Source organism: Lates calcarifer, linkage group LG10 (genome assembly GCF_001640805.2).
Source record: "Lates calcarifer isolate ASB-BC8 linkage group LG10, TLL_Latcal_v3, whole genome shotgun sequence".
Classification (NCBI taxonomy): domain Eukaryota; kingdom Metazoa; phylum Chordata; class Actinopteri; family Centropomidae; genus Lates; species Lates calcarifer.
In genome coordinates, this window is record NC_066842.1 from 12,850,316 (window position 1) to 12,870,248 (window position 19,933).

General features: G+C 40.8%; 1 protein-coding gene across 4 annotated transcripts in view; it reads left to right on the forward strand.

Moving 5' to 3' along the window:
• sema4ba (sema domain, immunoglobulin domain (Ig), transmembrane domain (TM) and short cytoplasmic domain, (semaphorin) 4Ba) overlaps positions 1–19,933 on the forward strand; it is a 64,452-nt gene that overhangs the window by 30,253 nt on the left and 14,266 nt on the right. For 3 of the 4 annotated variants that reach the window (XM_018664293.2, XM_018664291.2, XM_018664290.2), the window contains exon 2: positions 12,031–12,441. In XM_018664293.2, coding sequence (XP_018519809.1) covers positions 12,324–12,441 — 118 coding nt within the window. In that variant the 5' untranslated portion in view covers positions 12,031–12,323. Of the gene's footprint in view, positions 1–8,102; positions 8,349–12,030; positions 12,442–19,933 lie in introns of those variants that run through there. The other variant, XM_018664292.2, reaches the window with a different exon arrangement.

The following is a 19,933-nucleotide window of genomic DNA, read 5'->3' on the forward strand; positions in this document are numbered from 1 at the left end:
AGTGAGATATTTGATGCAGAAAAAGTGCTTTGAAACTTGCATTTTTCATTTTTCTGACTGACAGAGAAAAGTTATGCTTCTCTAACCTTGGATGCAAATAGCACTGGGTGGGTCATGTATTTCAGTCAGTCATTCTGGCTGAAAGTTATGAATGAGAATTTGCAATGGAGGATGACAGAGAGGAGGAGTGATGCTGGTATTTAGTCATTTCATGCTCCGCTAAGACCCGTAAACAGAGCAGGGGGGAGGTGAGACTGCACCTTTATTCCTCACAAACACTCCCCATTTTAATGGTTGTGCAAGTATGTAATGCAACCTGCTCTGTTTTCTCGGCACCCCCTCCCATGAGTGATGTAGCCCACAGCTGGAATGTTATACGCTTCCTCGCCTCAAAGGCAAAGGCTTTGTCAGATCTGACTTATTTATGGTAATACAGGCAAAATCTGACTTTGGTCAGGCAAGTGTTTTGGTGTTCATGTGACACTTAACGGGGTCAGAATACTTTATAGGAAGTGCCTGAGAGGTCCCGAACAGTGTCTGAAACTCTGTCCGCCCCATGCTTGTTTGGTGTCGGAACAGGGGGCGCTACATTCAACAGTTTTTGTAACTTTCTTAAATCAACAATCTGACAGTTAAACCCACCGCAGGCAGTGGCTGGTCAGTTGTGCTGAAGTGAGAAAGTCTTTCGCCTTTAGATATGGTCGGGCAATGTGTCATACAAGCTAGAGTACTTCGAGCTACCGCAGCCCTGACAACCCAGATATTTGTACAGTAGTTGCAAAATGATACTGTTTTCTTTTTCTTACAGACGGACCTCTTTTTTTGTTTGTTTTTGACATGGTAACATAATCTCTTGCCTTCACTGCTTCATGCCTCTAGTCCAAGAGATGGAAATAGAGATAGAGGAAGGGGGTTAAATGGAACAGAGACCACAGGACAGCAGCAGACTAAAAGCTTCCTGTGGCAGGACAGAGTGTAAGCCAGTCCTGGCAGACAGGCTGGCAGGGCAGATGTTTTAGGTGAGAGGCACAGTAGATAGCACCGTCTGAATAATTCATCAGATTGGATTGAAGATGTGATATATTAAGACACCGCACACAAGCCATCTTACGGCCTCTTTCAGCACTTTTTGTGCAGCGTGAGTGGCTGCAGGGCTCAGATCCCCCCACTGCATTTCTGCTTTCTTTCTGGCAGTTATCCACCAGAGTCTGGGCAGTCGAGGAGACAGTTATAGATGTGCTGGCTCTGGGTCTAGCGAGGCCTCCAGACATCTGGAGGGGATGAAGCTGTTCAGCATGCAGGTGCAGTTTAAGCTCACAGGAACTAACACTGTTGCTGCTTTTTCCTCCCCAATATTACTATTTTTTTCTGCTGTGGTCAGTGGGTCTTTCTGGTTTTGGTGACTCATCAAACAATAAATGCTTCCCAGTAAAACAGAATACATGTGATCCTATTTGTTTCTACTCCTACACTGGAATGTGCTGTATATAACAAAACTTTTTTCTGTTGGGGCTGTAAAGATTCTCTGTCATCCAGGTCATGGTTATCCAAGAAGGGTTGAATCAAGGGCAGCTGGACTCGGTTGTTTTCTGTTGTATTTGTGTAGTCAGACCTTGTTCAGTCAGAGGGTTATTTCATAATACCTCTGTAGAAAAACCCAGAAGTTCCCTTCCCAGAAATACTCAGATGATTTCTTGGCAAGACTCAACACTCTTAGTAAACTCACCGTCTTTCACTTTCTTAACTAAAACAATACTGCAACAGCAATGTATCAAAATCTGCAATACAGTGAAATGTATTCTGGTCTGAACTCCATCTGCTCCACTTGCTTCTGCTTCTCCTTATGTTTAGTTTGTGATTTATTCTCTTGCTGCTCATGGATCAAATCACTGACCTTACATCGTATAGTTTATAAATAATGTGATGAATCACTCGCTTGGCCCATGGTAACGTCAGAGCACAGCGTAATCTACAGTGGCAGCCTCATTGGTTTGTGTGAATGTTGTGACTTTTGACTTAACTACTTATTCACTTTTTTATACTGATGTCAGTAACCCTAAATGGGGCTTTGACCCTCTCTGGGTTACAGGGAATATGCCTCATCTCTTTTTTTAATATATATATTTTTTGTCTTTCTTTTTTCGATTCACTCTGAACAACGTCTGAAGAACAAAGATGGTTTTCTTATTGACAGTAGAATTTCATAATCTTGTACTTTTCTCTGTGTGGTTGCAACATAATCGACCAGCCCTTTACCTCTAAGTTGTGAAAGTAGGTGAAGATGTCTGAGGACATACTATGTGCTCTGATATCTCAGTGAAGAGATCATTTCACCTCCATCTCTCCATGACATCAGCTCCCTCCCACTCACATCCAGCTGTGGGGGCCGGTGTGCTGTATGGACGTGTCAGGACTACGATTGCATCTCAAACATCACGCTAGTGTGGGTTTTCACTGCAAACAAAGAGGCACATGAACTTCAGGGGTCCTTTTAAAGTTCAGAATGCTATTCTACCTTAACAAACTTAACAAAGAACTGTGTTGCAGTTTTTCTAAAGTGTTTGTCTTTGTTATTTTTTTCCCCAAACATTTTAGTAATCTAGAATTAACTAGTTTCTCTCGTCTGCACAGTGATTAACAAATCATGTGATATAGGATATCTGCCCATATACCTGCAGCCAAGCACACTGAACTCTGTCATCTGATAGGTTGCTAATCCCCTTATTATGCTTGTCTGGTTAAATAGAACAGTCAGTCAGCCATTAAATCATCTAGCCTAGGGATCAATGTGGGCCCCATAATTTTGCTGTGTGCTAGGCCGTGTACAGTGCAACTGAAAGGGAAAATGAAAAAGGGCACAGGGAAAAATGTGAAGTATAAACATGTGGAAGAAGACCTAAACTGAGCGATGCTAGCTTGACACGTTTGCCCTTGAGTGACTGCATTAGCACGGCCCAATAGCGTGATACTCTTGAGTGACAAGAACTCATCTGCCCCGTATGGTTCACCAGATACGCTGACCTCGTAGGTCAGATCTGGTCGTCTAGGATGTTGGATGTCAATGATTGGAATTTACCCTAAATATCATGGTGCTAAAGGATTCACAAGATGGCTCGAATGGCTGGGATACCAAGGCCTAAGTGACTCCTGAGGACTTGGAGCAAGGAATGCACAGCCTGCTATTGATCTTTACTAAGTGAGGTCACCGCATGTGGGGGGCAGCTGCCCCACTCTCAGACCCCACATAAAGGGGATGGCCTTCCCCCCTCAAAGATATTTTAATGTGCTATATATGCCAATAGAGAAGCTAAATAAAGAGGATTTGACTTGTTCTTAATATCAACTTTTAAGGCATGCTGAGGATTGCAGCCAGAGATGAGAAGCAGATGAACCACAGGCACGAGAAAGCTTGAGTGTCTGCAACATATTTGTTGCCTCAGGATCAGTTGTTCACCATTTGTATACTCGATCTCATGAACTTGATTTAGAGAGTATCAAGCAGCCAGTCTTTGCATTGTTAACAGACTCTCAAATGCCCTCAGTGTGTTCGCCGAGTACTTCATACCATCTGCATCCCTCAAAGATGTCTTTTATCTTGCTGAGTGTAATGTGAATATAAAGGAGAAGTCTGCACATTAAGAGTTGTGCATACTTTTAGCTATATGCAAATAATCACACCAAGTTATGAATGATATTTATTATTATTTAAAAAATATTATCAAGAGGCCGTAAAATGCATAATCAACATCATGTAAACCACTCCAGTACGAGTTGTCCCCGTACTGTGCATATTTTACTAGAGTAATTTCTCATGGTGAGAAATTGAGCTCATGAAATTTATACTGCTTTTTGTGAGACTCAGTGGGGCTTAGGTAGATCACTAATAGTGCAAACAGTTTATTTATTAATCAGTCGTTTGAGAGTTAGTCAGTTACACTTTGCCAAGTGCATATTGAGATCTTGAGGGTTATGATGTGCTTTGTAGACTCAAAAACTCTTTAGCTGTGTCGAAGGCGGGTCTGTGGTTCGCGTCGTTGACGAGCATGTGGAGAAGCGGACGTTCTGAGCCTTTTATCGGACTCACACAGTGATGGATGTGTTCAGCTCTTTGCCCAGTGGCCTATAGCCTGAGCTTCTGTCTAAGCCTCTAAGCTACTGGAATGCGTGCAGCCTCTTGCTGTGGACATCAAGGGAGAACAGCCATGCCGCTTTGTTTACAACCTTTCATGGATGCCACACCAGCCTAATCAATTTCAAAGAGGATAAATATTTCAGTGCATTGTTGGTGATTGAATGGTTCATGAATTTACATGGGCAGCAAATATTAATGCAGCACATTATTTCTTTTCTCAGTGAATTTCTCCACAAGAGAGAGTTAGTATTTATGTTATGTACTAATAATATATTCTAAGGTCTGCTGGAGCTTTTGGACCCTATCCCAAAGACTTTCTGAACAAAGTACAGTTTTTTTATTGTTATTAAATCAATAAGTCATATTTGTGATGCATCCAAATGCACAAGTGTTGAAAACAAGCTTCACATACTGCTGGTTTTTATTCAGAGATTCTTCTGTGTTTGGCAGCTTCTGCACACATGTTAAATTGTCCTTTTATCAATGAAAAGCTACTGTTAATTTAAGCTAATTCTAATTATATAATAATTTTAGTGGTATATTTTTTATATTTACAATGATTACACATTAACATATTCATATTTGTATTTCGACAACAACCTCTGCATCCCATACTTGTGTATCTTGGACTTATCTGTTATCTGTTTGTTGATAACAAATCAAGTTAGAGAAGGTAAACAAGACCGGGCGAGATAAAGTCAATGCCATGTTATCAGCGCTCGCTCTATCAGGGTCAATATTTCACTCCAGTAAGTGCAGACAGAACTGTATGGCAAACAAGTGTAGACATTGAGAATGGGAGTGAGTGTTTCAACAGGCCTGACCTACTTACAGCAGCCAGGACTGAAAACTGTTCCTCACCTGTGTCTGGCAGACTCTAGGACCCCTCATAAAAACACAAGCTCTCAATATCTAAAACAGTGCAGTGAGCAATATTACTCTGTATATTTTTATGTCTCTCATAAAATATTCCTTGACGAGTTTGCTGCTTTTGCTGGACTGTGCTGCATATGGTCACACTTTCTTTGGCTGGTCCAAACTGTTACACAAGTTACTATCAAGTGACATACCACTGCATGTGACACTAAAGCCCTTGCTAAGTTTCCACTGATGATGCATACTCTCTGAAAACGAGAAAGTATTGTGCAGTAACTGAGCTGCAGTAGGGTTACACTTCACTTTTAAGTTAGGGCCACGACTGGGGTCAGGCTACAGGTCAGTGTTGGTACCAGAGTTTACAGAATTTCCCTCTTTAAAAGCAGTTTTCTGTTACTTGATAGTTCAGTATCAACATTGGATAAACAAAATGTTAGCTGGTATATATTATAAAGGTTTCCTCGTGAAGGACAGAGTAAAGTCAGTGAACCTGCTATCCGTTTTTAAAGCATTTGCACCATGTGTGTGTGTAATGGAAAACAGAAATGGAAAGACAAATGGAAAAACTGTTCCATACTGTAATTTTACTGTGAGTTCATATGTGCATCTCATCACTGCCCATTGTAAATGTAGTATTGGTTTTCAGAATAAGACTTTGACATTGGAAAGCCCACAAAAATGTCACCCTCATCCTAATCCTGAGTTCTTCTTATGGAGGTGATTTGTATTTTCCAGCAGCAATGAGATGATGAGAGTGAGAGAGATTTAACATGCATCAATTTGCAGGCGATGTGAAATTCATCAACACGCGGCGCCACAATTTATTTTGCATGTACTTGGAAGGATATTAGCAAAATAAATACATTGACTAATACACAAACTATGCTTCAACTTGATTATCGGTGAATTATTGTTTTATTTCACATTAAATTTAAATCCACAAGTAGTTAAAAGATTCAGGCACTGGCATTGCTTACAGAGTACTTGTGTTCAGCCTTTTATAAGCAATATTTACTATAGTATAAATATTTATTATAGTAGAAACAATAGTATAAACAATTGTGGTGTGAGAAGCAGCAGTCTCAGCCTCTTCTATGGCTCTTGTTTTGCTGCTCCACCACGTCAGAATACACAGTGTTGTGTACCCTAGGAAAGACAAACGTCTTTCCCAAGGGAGAGATGCATTTGTTGAATGTCAACATCAGAATCATTTAATTTCTCTTTTGACCACTGAGTTTGTACAATATCTAGGTGGCTTATCATAAACTGCATATGCTAAGGAAACATGTAATGGGTAAGTAGACTTAGTGTCCAAAAAGCTTAAAATTTTCCATGTTTGCAATGATTGGTTAATGGTATGTAAAATGGGTTGCTGAGTTAGTGTCTGAGAGGTGTATCAAATTATAAAACTGAATACTCAAAAAGATATAGGTGTTCCCTTCTTCAGCAAAAGGGTGTGACAGCAGACTGTAGAAAAGAAATAGGCCATTACTGCAGGATCAACAGGGCAGGCTTCTTCTGAAAAGTGGATCAGCTTACACTGGATTGTTGAAAACTGAAAAGAGTGTGGAGAGAAAGGGAAAAGTAGAAATATCTGCCAATTTTGCCTCAATCCCTCAGTATTTACCACGTTTAACCATTTATAACTGACAACATGTGAATAGTTTTAATCCAGGTTTATGCCTTCTCTGATGTGTTTTGACAGGGAGATTTGGTGCCAGGAAATAAAGGGCACAAAGCCAAGAGAGACAAATGACTCTCACAGCAGTAAACATCTCACTGAATCTAGTCTGGTCAGATTAGTTACTCTCAGGTGATCTCCATCTCCATATAAGTACTAGTATAGAAATTGAGTTTGATGAGGGGAGCAACTATAGGAAAACGTCTCTTTCCCGTTTCATTTGCCTCTCTTCGCCCTTTTCCCTCTTTCATTATATTAATGCACTTCTCTGTCTGTCGCGGAGCCCTTCTGCTGCTCTTCTTTCACCCACTTCGGCCTTGATAGTGATAGCTGGCCCAGCGACAGACCTAGCTCCGCTACTTTACATTTCATCAGCAAGCTGCTTCTGCTGGCTCCACATCTGTTATGGAAATTTGCACAGAGGGGGAAATGGAATGAAATGGAATATCATTCTGAATATTTTCACTTCTGAGACAGGGTTGATTTAGGCACTTGTGTCGGTTTCAAAGACTGAGGTGATGAAATATGCTCATCCACTTTCACAGCCATATATTACCGTAATCTATTAATACATTCGTACTGCCTGATAGCTTCAAATTGGGGATGTTTTAGGAAGTCAGCGCTTGTGATAAAATTCACAACCTCTGACCGTGTGTCACAGGCCCCAGAGGGGAAGCAAGCTTGATGAATTTAACTCCCCTGAACCTTAAGTTCAAAATGTCGCCTATCTCTGTTCAATAGTTTAATAAGATTTTAATTAGGCAATTAAAAGTCTTTGGAATAGCATATGGTCATAATTACTGCTGTATGGTTCACTCAGGGATGAATGAGCCATTAATTACTCTTAGCTAGGTCTGGGGATTGGACTTAAAATGGGTCGAGTAGGAACGAGAGAGCATTTCTTCAGACTCCTCAGTCACCTAATCAGACGTACAGACTTCTGAATTTTCAGTCTGTGGGGAACAGGATCGGGTTGCAGCAGCTATTCGAAAATTCATTCAAGTTTGTACGTAAAGTCCTTTGAAAGTTAACTACTAGCTCATTTCAAATTGGTGTTTTACTGAAAACAGCCACACCATTAAAACATAAAAGTAATGTGTAAATTGGTACTAAGAAAGATTTTTATGGTCATTTGAATATACTGTTGCATAAATCTCCGCTTACACTTACATCATGATAAAGCTTCTGGAGAATCTCTTTAAACAGGAACTTTGAAATGAGTCAACATAATGGGAGCAGTGTGAGAATACTGCACCTTGAATTTCATGTGATTGTGATTTATCACATGTCCCTCTAACCTGATACTTGAGCTCTGTGCCGGAAGTGCTGTCATGTCTTACTCATAGATAGGTATGTTTAGATGTAGATGAGTAGTTGTAAAATAACCTGGCAGTAGGCAGTAGGACCGGTGCAAAACTGTGTCAACACTGCGCACACCCACACTGCTCCGGTGAATCAGCCACTCCGTCCATATGTGCAGGCGTACTCCCTCTATTAAAGCCTCTCCTGACAGATGATATCCTCCACATCTCTAACATCTGCTCCTTTAATACATCTGAGAGTCCTTCAGCAGCGTGGAAGGGCAGGAGGGGAGCTGCCGGTTGCAGGTTGAAGGCCACATCTGGGAGCACGTGACCTGGGTTGTCCGCAGGGCGTGACGTAGGTAGTCAGTCAGTGTGTGTGTGTGTGTGTGTGAGGGTGTGTGTGTGTGTTTTGTACAGGTGGCTTCCTGAGATGACAAGCATGCCAACAGGTCGTATTTATCAGTGAACACTTTTCCAGTCGACAGGCTGGGTGTGGAATCCAAGGAGCCTTGACCCCTCCTATGCTACTCAGATGGCAAATGCTAATAGTGGTGCCACCTGTTTCAGCAGTATACACATTGCTGCTATTTATAATACTCATATAGTCTTATAAGTAGTGCTGTCATTGGTCAGTCTTAGCTAGTCAGTGATATATTGTGGTAGCTGTAGATGTGTTACAGGAAATGACTGGTAAAGAGCGCTGGGAATGTCCCTGTCTGGTTAAATATAAAACTTATATCCTCTTTCTGGATGTACTCTGTTGTAAAGTATATTGACAGCGTAGGAAACATATGTCCAAATATTTATTGCAGTGTATGAAATGCCCCTAACATTTTATGAGAAAGTTTTATATAGTAGATTCTAATTTTCATTACAGGTTGAGCATTTTCTGTAAGCTTTCAGTGACAAAGTTAGCTATTTAAGGGAGTTTAATTCCTATTACAACCACATGTGTTAATGACTCAGATTTTTTCTTGTGTAGAATTCACTCCCTATTCCCAGCACAGCCTCTTACTGCTTAATTTAATGGTCTCTTCCCCTCCTAGCAATTATTTTCACTGCATTGACTGCCAAAACAATTGTTGTTACTTACATGGATGATGGGATGATAGGCTAAAATAGTGATAACTCTCTGTGCCACGCATTTCTGACTCAGAGATATTTTGCTTTCCATGTCAACACAGGGGGGGACAAGTTTGACCACCTTTTCAAAATCCCATCTCACCCACTCCCACCACCACCACACTTGCACAGTTTCAGTTGGATTTACTGTAAAATGTCCCTAAAAGTTTTACTTCCTTACAGTCCACGTTATCTCTCTCAGGCCTCATGCAGGCTCTCCTCATCATCTGATTGGTTCTGATTGGACATTGCTCAAGATGCCCTCTGTATGTTTTTCAAAGAACATAATCAAATTTGTTTGGTTTCCAGATGACAACATGTAATGTTGTTTATTCTAATATAAGGATACTATTGAACATCCATCAAAGCTAAGGCAGCAAACACCTTGTTCCTGAGACAAGAGGTGATTTCTATATTATATTTCTGTCTTGAATTCTTTGCATCCTTTATAATTTATTTATTTAAATATGTGGTTAGATGTAAATACAGCATTATGACTCTACCAGTCCTCTATCCGTGAAACTGAAGAAATAAAGACCACAATTTTTTATTTTATGGGTTATTATAAATGTGGATGAATAAATAGCATCCATTTAGTCTGGATCCCATACTCAATTGTGTCCTCCCACTAATAAAACCAAACATATGCCTTTGATTAGTCCATCAGTGTTTAACCTGTGGTAAAGGTTTGACATATGCGATAATTATGTCAGACTGATAAGGCTGTTATGTTGCTGGAGAGGATATAGTAGGAAACTGTAGAGATTTAAGAGGAGCTCATAGACAGAGAGATGGGAGAGTATCATCCACAGCCAGAGCACACTATCACGCCTGTGTAGGGAGTGAAAGGGATGATTCAGTTTATGCATCATGCAGGAGAAGAGCAGTGAAGTGCAGAGTTGAATATAGATTTCTGTGCTGTCAGAGGGGCCCTTGTTCTCTCACTCACGCTGAGTCGAGCTCCCTCTATGTTCCTCAGTCGGATTCAGCTTGATGCATGCAGGACTTTTTTTTTTTTTTTCTGTCACACAAACCCAGAATTAATGTTAGCTCTGCTGCTCGGTGGTCAAGTGTTGTCTCGCTTTGAATTGCTCCACACAAAGGACACTAATGATGCTTATGGCCGCCCTCCTTGTCCATTGCACGTTACAGTCTACTGACATCACGTAGGCTGCTGGCAGGGGGTATTGTCCAAAAAACTTCAGACAGAAACTTAGCTTGGAGTTTCAAAAGCAGAAGCCTTTCATAACCTCATCTGCTTTTGTCATTAAGATCATTAAGAGTCACAGTCCTGCTGCTGTAGGCCGAAATTCCTCCCTGTCCAGACACTTCTGATTATTTTTCCTTTTTATTGCTTTGGTGGAAAAGAGTATGATAGATTTTGATCTTTTAGCTCTCCTGTTGACATTATTTTTTAATTTTGAAAAACTTTAATGAAACACCTAGTTTCAAATAACTCTTTTTCATAATTTGTCCAGTATCTTATACTACATTCATTGACAGGTCAGAGCATGTCTGCCTCCACTTCATATTTGAGTCTTGCTTGCATCTCTACCGCTGTAGAAATAACCCTCTTTATGTCTTGTTCTCTGGCCTTTATCATGGCCTTCCTGCTCCTCCAAATGTCATCTACCCGGCTCAGATTTGGAGATGTCTGTGTTTGCAGCAAACGTCAGACTGCTTATTGACTAAGAGTCAGAGCCCCTTGATAGAAACCAGGAATAGCTTCACTCGCTACCTTTTCCTATTGATTGCCATACCTCACATGAAACTGAGCCTCTCGTTGGTTGCATTTAATGAGGAGCTCCCTGTGGCAACTGTAATGGAGCGTTTGCAGTTGGAACTGGGATGTCTGTCTTGAGTTTCCCCTCACGTCTCACTACGTTCAGTTAATCATCATCATTGAATTGCCTCATAACTCCATTACTGGTATAATAGTTGTCTTGTGGCTTTGTTCTGACGGTGTTCCGAAGAACTGTTGTGGATAAACGAGTTAGCCACTGTCGACTTTTGAATGGCAAAAACATCTGAAAGTTAAATAATGGTGTCCTTTATTGAGTTGATGAGAGCTGAACAGCAGGCCTATGCAAATATACCAAATTCCCATGGCTTTGGACACTTTTATTTCCATAAATTCCTCACCGCAACTGAGAACAAGCAGACCTGTGGGAATCATAACATTTTACAATATCATTGTTTATAATGTATGCACACTACTTCTCCCTACGCAGTAACAAAACTAAAGTTCAACCAAGGAAAGCCGTTGCCAGAAAGTCCTGTAATATGAGCGGTTATATGGGTGTCACACCTTGTCATTGTCCTCAAGCTTAAACAAAGATCACCAAGAAATCTCTGCTTTCTTTTCTTTCCAGTGCAGTGCACAATAGAGCAGGTATATTATGTAGCTCAGATATGGAGATTACGGCCTTTGGAGTGTAAGGTTGTTTGTCAGTGGCTGATACTATCAAATTAACCTGACCTGAGCACTGTTCACAGACTCACTCATGTAGTATTCTGTTAATGATCACTACAGAAATATCACTTTCTTACACGTCTAAACAGAAACTGAAAGCAATACCATACAACCTCACCTGTAGGGAGTGGTGAAAAGGTAAAAAAGAAAAACAGGCAGCTTTGGTTTTGTTTTTTTATTTTGATTTTGTCAAGGGAAATATACCTCCCTATGATAACTACTGTCAGTGATGAGGAAATAATGTTTAAACAGTTATTGTTTCATAACTGACCTGTGGCAAAATTATCATGTGGTCAGAACTTTGCTTTATTAGAAATTACATACAAAACCTCAGCTGTACTACTGTGTTTGGTGCTAATTAGCTAATGGTAAGCACATGACCTATATAATATAATGGTGAACATACACATTTAAATGAATGTTGTTTCTTTCATCTTCACAGATCTGAGCTGAGACCTGTTGTGTACGCATGGAGGCTGATCGGTGGAGACTTTCTGTCTTGCTCTGAAGTTACAGATCGTCATTTCAAACCAGCCTTATTGCCTGCACCTCCCAAAGGAGCGCCCTGACTCCACGACAGTGCATAGGCCTTCCATTCAAGGAGACTGGAGCTGCGGCAATTGAGGGAAAGAGGGGGGAGAGAGAATAAACACGGGTTAAAAAAGACGCTCTTCATGAATTCCCCAAAACCCTGAAAGGCAAATACTGCAAGTTGGCTGGCGGTCCTGAGGAGGCATGTGGACAATGAGTATGGCTTGGCTCTGTCTCCCAGCCTACACTTTCCTGCTCATTGGTTGCTTTCATACAGCTGTCACGGAAAACGATGTCACTCCACGCCTCACCTTCTCCTACAGTAAGTTCAATCGACTGCTTGACTATAGAATAACCACAACATTGCAGCAGTGTATCATTATTGCATGTATACATCAATCTATTACTTAAGTGCAAGGTAGTAGACTCACTGGGCTGTTACTAGTCGATGAAGGAAGGATGATGTGAGCTTTGGTGTTGTCTGAGGCTTTGTGAGATCCTGCTTTCCCTCGCTCTGTGTAGTAAAGCTGCTGCAAGCTCCAGCTGCAGCAGCTGGCCAGCGGTAAAGCTTTACACAACAGCAGCTGTTTTCTGTTGAACCATTTACTATTTGATAGTTCTTGATTATAACAAAGTATACCTACATTTCGTGCTCTCAGATCCTGCGCACATGACTGATTAATTCAAGTCTAATTCCCCAGTGGTGAAAAAAAGTCAATACACTTCATATGTGTCCATTCTAAGAGCTAAAAGGATTTAGATGGGTGAAATAGTGTTTTTCTTCACCGTAATGATTTAAAATCCATGTAAATCTGCACTGTGAATGGCAGCTCCATCTCCATCTCTGTCAAGTACCTACAGGACCGACATAAATACCAAATGAACGGGCTTATTGTGCTGCAACAAACTGAGGGCAGTCTGGTATAGTCTCACAAGCACTGAGAGTTATTACTCTTCTATGATCTGTTTTTTTTTTGTTTGTTTGTTTGTCTGCAGAATGTCATACTATCCAACCAGCTTGGAAACATAACAAATATGCTTGTCATATTTTACAGTATGTTGAGGATATTATTAAATTAGCTTTTTGTGCTGGGTTCCTGTGCACCATGTTCTAGTCATACTGCCGCTGCCACTATTGCCAAGTAGTGATTTTATCATCACTGATGTAATTATTCAAATGATGTGTCAGTGCACTTGAGGTGACATGTTGGATTTAAACGGTTATTGTGTCTTAGTATCCTTGTGGAAAATTAAACAAAATGATGGATTATGAGATCAATGCAGGCTTTCAATGATTGAACTGCGGTTAGTGACTCTAGTTCAGGCATCGTTAGAGTCTTAATGTCAGAGAAGATTGTGTTGATAGATCTCTGTTGATAATCTATGAAAGACGTGGATAAAATTTCCAGTAAGGAGGTAATTCTAAGCAGGTCAGCCACCTTGCCTGTCTGAGCCTGCGCTTTCCCACATGTACGACCTCTATACCAATAGGTAATCTCTCTCACCTGCCAGCCTCAACAAAGCACACAGCTCAGCCCTGCCAGAGCATTTCACAACAACACACATCATCAATCATTCGCTGAAAAGACGCTTCACACATCTCGTTCTGATGGAAAGATTTGCTTTTAGGGCACGCAGCCAATGTTAAACACCGCTATAAAACACATGAAACCCATATGTCAGAAGCCTGCTCCATATATGCTGTGCATTTAGTATAGCTGAGGCAAAGCAAGCAAAGTTGTCTTTTCTAGCATGTGTCCACTTTAGTAATGTTATAAGAGCTAAACAGACTTGTCCTCAGTCATCAGCTTGTTTTGTACCATCATTTATGTTGCTGTAACTTTAGCCACATGGATAAGCTCTGACCTTTCCACGAGGGGTCATGCAGAAAATAACACAGGTTTAACAACAGAAGTAGTTACAATTCCCCATAAAACTTAACAAGGTGTGATTTTATCAGGTCCTTCTGAGCTATCTCGACATGGCTGAGGGCTCGTAGTCACTTGAAATTTACTAGCCGGCTTACGCAGTGAGTCTGACAAAGAAAATCTAAAGAGACGGAGTCTGATGTACTTAGGTTTTGTATTATGACGTAAGGCGAAAAAAGTTTCAACCAGCTGATGAAAGTTAGCAGGGTCTGGTGATAGAAGTTGTCTTGCTGTGGTAATGTTGGTTCTGCTACACTGACATTTTCCAGGCTCCCGCAGAAGGGCTTTGTCACATTGTGTTTACAGTATCAAAGCAGAATGCAGAGCTGCGGGCCTCAGGGACCTGAACTTTACACAGCAGAAACCGCTTGGTCTCGTCATGGTTTCTGGTCCTCTCTGTCCTATCTGGATGCCATTTAGCTTGACGGCTTGCACACTCTAGCCTCGGTGGTGTAGGCGGGCCAGAGCCCTGCCTGGCTGCTTCTCATCCGGCAACATTTTCAGAGACCAACTTCCCCTCCTCTTCCCTCTTACTCTCTCTCAGTCCCCTGGTCCCCGCCTCTGCCTTAATGAAGAGGGTAATCTTCCATGAATAATGAATGGGGATTTGTATGTGTTATGGTGTGAACACTTGTCTGGTTCTCATTATGCGCCTATCAGGGCGGATCATGGGTTCAGGGAGTGGGGTCTGCATCTGCTTTTCTCTCCGCTTTTGTTCCAGGCTTTAATGCGGACCATGCTGAACGGCTTAGTGTGTTGGAACACTATTTAAAGGCACACCTATAAGCCATTTATGTTGCCTGTCATTGCCTGTTGATCTGTTCAGCCCTCTGTCAGACATCATGCGTTGGAGCAGTTTGTGTAGGGGGCTATGCTCACAGCAACACTGGGAGCAGAGCATTTTTAATTATTTTAAAGCTGTCATGTCTAGACCATTTGAATAAGCTACCCTCAAGTAATTCAGAATGACAGTGGTGTCATGTAAGATAACAGCTTTTTGATACTGTGCTGGTGCCACATAGCTGAACAGCAGTTTTTAATGATATGAATGCTTGAACATGCTCCACTACATCATTCGTTTAAGTCCATCAGAGTCCACCTGTATGGCCCAAAGTAATTTTATAACTATGACAAAATTATGATTATCAAAATTGTTATCAGTTTATCAATCAGTTAATAGTAAATAAAGAAAAAAAATGAAAAGCTCTTTGGTTTCATCTTTAAGATTTTCTGTTTTTCTTACTTAACGATAGATTAAATAGTTTGGGTAGTAGATCTTGACGGCCGGCCTCACCTTTAGCTTTGACATTTTGTATACCAAATGATGACTTTCTTATTGGTGGAAATTATTGGCAGATTAATTGATAATTAAAATAATGTGTAGTTTCAGCACTGAAAAGTTATTTACCCCTAAACTTTAGGGGTTTAGGCTGTATTTAACAGTTGTTTTAGCATTTTCACTTGATAAATAGATGAAACATACATTTTCTGTTGAACTACTAATTCACTAATTATTTCAGTACTATTTTTGGTTGTGTAGATTGCAATGAAATGAAAAAGAACGCTGTTACTATTTTATAGATTTCTCCTGATTCAGAATATTATATGATTTATTTGAATTTAAAAAAAGAGCAGTGACTACAACAGGTGGTGATTTTATGATGTTGTAATATGCGTACAGAGTGTGACTGACCAGTGTCTATCTTAGTGATTGTTTTCAATCCATCATGAAAAAACAGATCATTGATCCTGATGTTGCTGATGTTTATGACACCCACTCTGCCCAGTCCATTGGGGAGCAAGACATAAATCAAACTCAGCAGACCCTGTGAAAACCCTCACACTGCTTTGCTCATTCACTTTCAAGGTATTGTGAGGACACAGTGACTGTGTAAATATGTGGCATAGTGTCTAGCTGCGGCCAAACATGTCATGACCTCATGTACAGCCGCTTTGTTCTTGAGGCTTCAGCCCTGTTCACACTGGGAGGTTGGGGTTGTGGTGAGTCCCTGATGAACCAGCAGCTGGTTTACATTATTGTGGCTAATCTGGGGTCAGCTTTTGTTGCTCTCTGACCAACGGGTTGGCCTATCAACATTTTTCATGGGAAAAGAGTTGAGGTGCAGGCTCTTTTACAAACTACAGGTTTAATAGACATGGTGGGTGGAGTTTTATTTAAATGTTAACAGATTAATTAGTTTCTACACCCCAATAAAGTGCACCACCTATAGCCTGTTACTGCTCATCCCTGCTGTGTGACTATGTAACGCACACACTTTATCTCTACACTTTACAGTTTCCTCTGCATTCGCATTTTTCGCAGCATTTATAATATGACTTTCCAGCCTTTTTTTTTCCTGAAGCTGTGTTCAAAATTGCCACCAATCTCAGTATCAGCATGGTGCAGTGGAAACAATATCCTGCTAAAAAGATGCAGCCCCACAAGTTACCAATGCAAACAGCAGGCTCACAGCTTGCCTAATGAATCTCCTGGTGAATTGACCCTCTTGGCCTGTTGTCTTGATGCATTCCAGATTCTTCGGTCTCTGTCCTTCGGCTTCCCAGGTCTACTCTCCCACACAATTACCCTTTCAGCAGCAGCTCTAGTAGCTAGTTTAAAATTACTGGGGAATAATTTGGTTAGGGCTCTACTGTGGCCTGTTTTCTGTCTTGATGTCACAGGACAATGCAACAGTAGTGGGAGTTCTGGCGTTGCTGTGACACTGACTCAGTGGGTCTCCTGTTATCACTGTGGCTTCCTGTCGCAGTGGTCACTCTCAACAGAGGGGTTTTAATCACTTCTCAAAGCAATTGGATTTACGAGGGTTCATCTGTTCTATGCGGAGCAAAGTCCTTGAACAAGTACAGTAAGGCAGATGAAAACAAAGAGATTTGTGCCGGGTGTTGTTTGCTCTGCCTGAGTAGGTTCTTCCTTACTTCTCCCAAGTATAATTTCTTCTGTCTTTATCTTTACAAGCTTATTCTAATGTCGAGGTGTCCCAGTTCAAGTGTCAATCCTCGCTGTCTTTAACAAACAAATAAACTGCATCACAGTTTTCCTCTGATAGGAGGAATTTGTCTTCCTGTCCTTGCTCTGGTGTTTTCACCTGACACCATCTGTCAATAAGAAGGGTGAGGATTCCTTTCTGCATGCCAGTGCCATGGAGAGTAATTAGCTACCTGCTTTTAATTATAGAGGAGTCAAATCTGCTTTTTAAGTCAAAGGCTAAACAAAGGGTGCTAGGTAGTATTCACTAACATAAGATAGGTATCTTGTTTTACATATGTTTTATGATTCCAGTGGCATACAGTTATTGATTCTTCATCTTTTACATCAAACATCAAATGCCTGTGAAAACACCAAGGAGTCTAATACAAGTCTAATACATTGTATTCACAAATACATTAGAATGTAGTTTGTAATTTAAACCAAATGAGTTGGTTTAGTATTATGAAATTAATTTTTTAAATGCTCAGTCCTATCATCGTGCAGTTTCTGCAACTTGTGCTCAGTCAACACTGTTTAAACTGCAAAGCTTGTTCTCACAAGACTATTGCTTACAAGCATCCTTCTTATGTCCTTTCAGACATGAGAATATAGGTCATGTTTATGGTCAGAAGACTGGAAATGGGGCTTCTCGTGTCCCTTAAAGATGACCCACCATGAGCCTATTGCTTGCTTGTGATCTCAATAAAGAGAGGCGACCATTTTTTCCAGGTCATCTACTAGTGGACTATGACCAGAACTAATCTTTATAAAATGACAAACTGCTAATACTTAGCACTAAACTCAGGGGGTGTTCCTTCCTTTTAATCTCGACAATTATCTTAGTTTTTTAATCTCAGTCTACCTTATTTACAAGGTCAAGTTTCCAAAGATTCTGATCCAGTTTTAAGGAGAGTTTTTTGCAGAGTTCTCTGGTAATCTGCCACTTGTGCAGTATGTTTGTTTGCAACAATATTTTCTTGTAGTCCTGCAGAAGGTAAACAAGAACGGGTGCTTGAAATGAGGTATGCAATCATCTGATCTCCTGAACATACAGCTGTATGAGCTGATAAAGGCAGCCCCCTCATAAGGGCGGGCACTGATTGAATCAGCCTGTTATAGTTGCCCTACAAAAGAAGGCACTTAGATCTGTCACCAAAGGACAAATTACTCTACAGTTCGCCTCTAGAGGGGATGTTTCACACTTTTAATTATCCTTCTACTTTTTTTGGGGACACAGACTCATCAGGAAATCAGCTGCAAAAATGTAGAGGGATTCCTTTAAGCCCAATATAATTAATTTCCCCTCTAAATAGATTAGTAAGCCAGTCTAGGCGAGTATTTCAGTCCATTTAGCAGTGTCATTTGCAGAAATTACTTTTAATTACATAATAATGGCAATGATCTCATATTGCTTACAGCTGTCAGAGGTTGAACCACTGAGTGTGCTGTTCATGCACTTATAGAAAGGGTCGTGAATGAAGTGCTCTGAACCAGAGAGAGCCGCTCTCTCAGACACTAGGAAGGGTAACGTGATGCAGTGGGGTGTAAAATCCTCCCTCTCTGCCCTCTCTCTATAGTGTTTTCACTTTTCAGTTGCACACTGTTGGTCTGTCTACTCGACCTGTGACCAGTGTTTCCATCATCAGCCCAGCAGAGTGGGGAGTGGTTTGGTTTTGTTTGGTTTTCATTTTCCATTGTCATTAAACAAGGAGGTTTTTGAAACGTATCTGCGTCTGAAAGTTGTTTCACCTCCTCAACAATGGAGGTTAATTAAATTTTGTTTTGTGGTGAAGAGAATTTCAAATTACACTTGAAAAACTCTACAGTAATTAGTCTTTCCAGAGACAATGTCCCACATACACAGGATAATCCACAGACCTTGGTTTTCATGGGGACTTTTTCTTCTGTAGACTAAGTAATGCCAATGAAAAATGTTGACTGTCAGGTCTGTGGATTGTCAAGAGTAACAGGTCCATTGTTCCTAGAAAGACATGTTTTTCAGTTGTAATTTCTAAATGCTGGAGGATATCTGAGAACCTCAGTAGAAAATAGCAAAATATATAAACTGTATGCATGACTAAATACTAGTAAGCTTAAGTGAAAAGACAGGTGATGAATTAAAAGGACATAAAGTGTCTTAGTAAAGTGCAGGGCCACCAACAGCATCAGTGTGCTTCCAAATACTAGATATTCCAAGTCTCTTCTGGATGGATGAACGATGGACCACTGTAAAAACAAAGCATCCTGATCATAACTGCTTCAATATAAATACACCCTAAAAAATACATCCCTCCAATATAGTGATGCACATCAAAGAGGAGATCATGAGGAGATCATAATTTTTTTCTTCTTAAAGGTTCTCTTACAAGAGAAAAGGATGATGGACAAGGGCAAGGATGCATGTTGTACCTCTTCAGTAGTAATATGATGGCCACTTGGCTCTGACACTGCGACTGCAGCAGATACAAGCTGCTCTCCCTATCCATAGTGCTTCCTTTGAACTGTCCTATCCATTTCCCTCTTCCTGGTGTACACCACAACATTTCTGGGACTGCACTGTCATGAAACGGCCCCTCAGGAGTCAACCTCAGACAGACCAACAACAATAGAGGGGTTTCTGTAAAAGACTGTGGTTCAAGTTCAAGTAGGAGACACTCGTTAGATTGTGATTGTGTTCTCGTGGGTAACAGTCTGCACACTGTTTGACCTCCACAAGTTATTCTACCTTGGTTTTGTGGTCTCAGGACTGTGTTGGTGCTTATGACTGCTCTGTTTTGGTCTCCACCAACCTCCTGAGGGAAATATCTGGCTCTTTATCACGTTAGCAAAAGTTGCAGACACTAAATTCAAAACAATGGGTGGAAAGTCACTTAATATATCATGCACAGTAGCCGTTT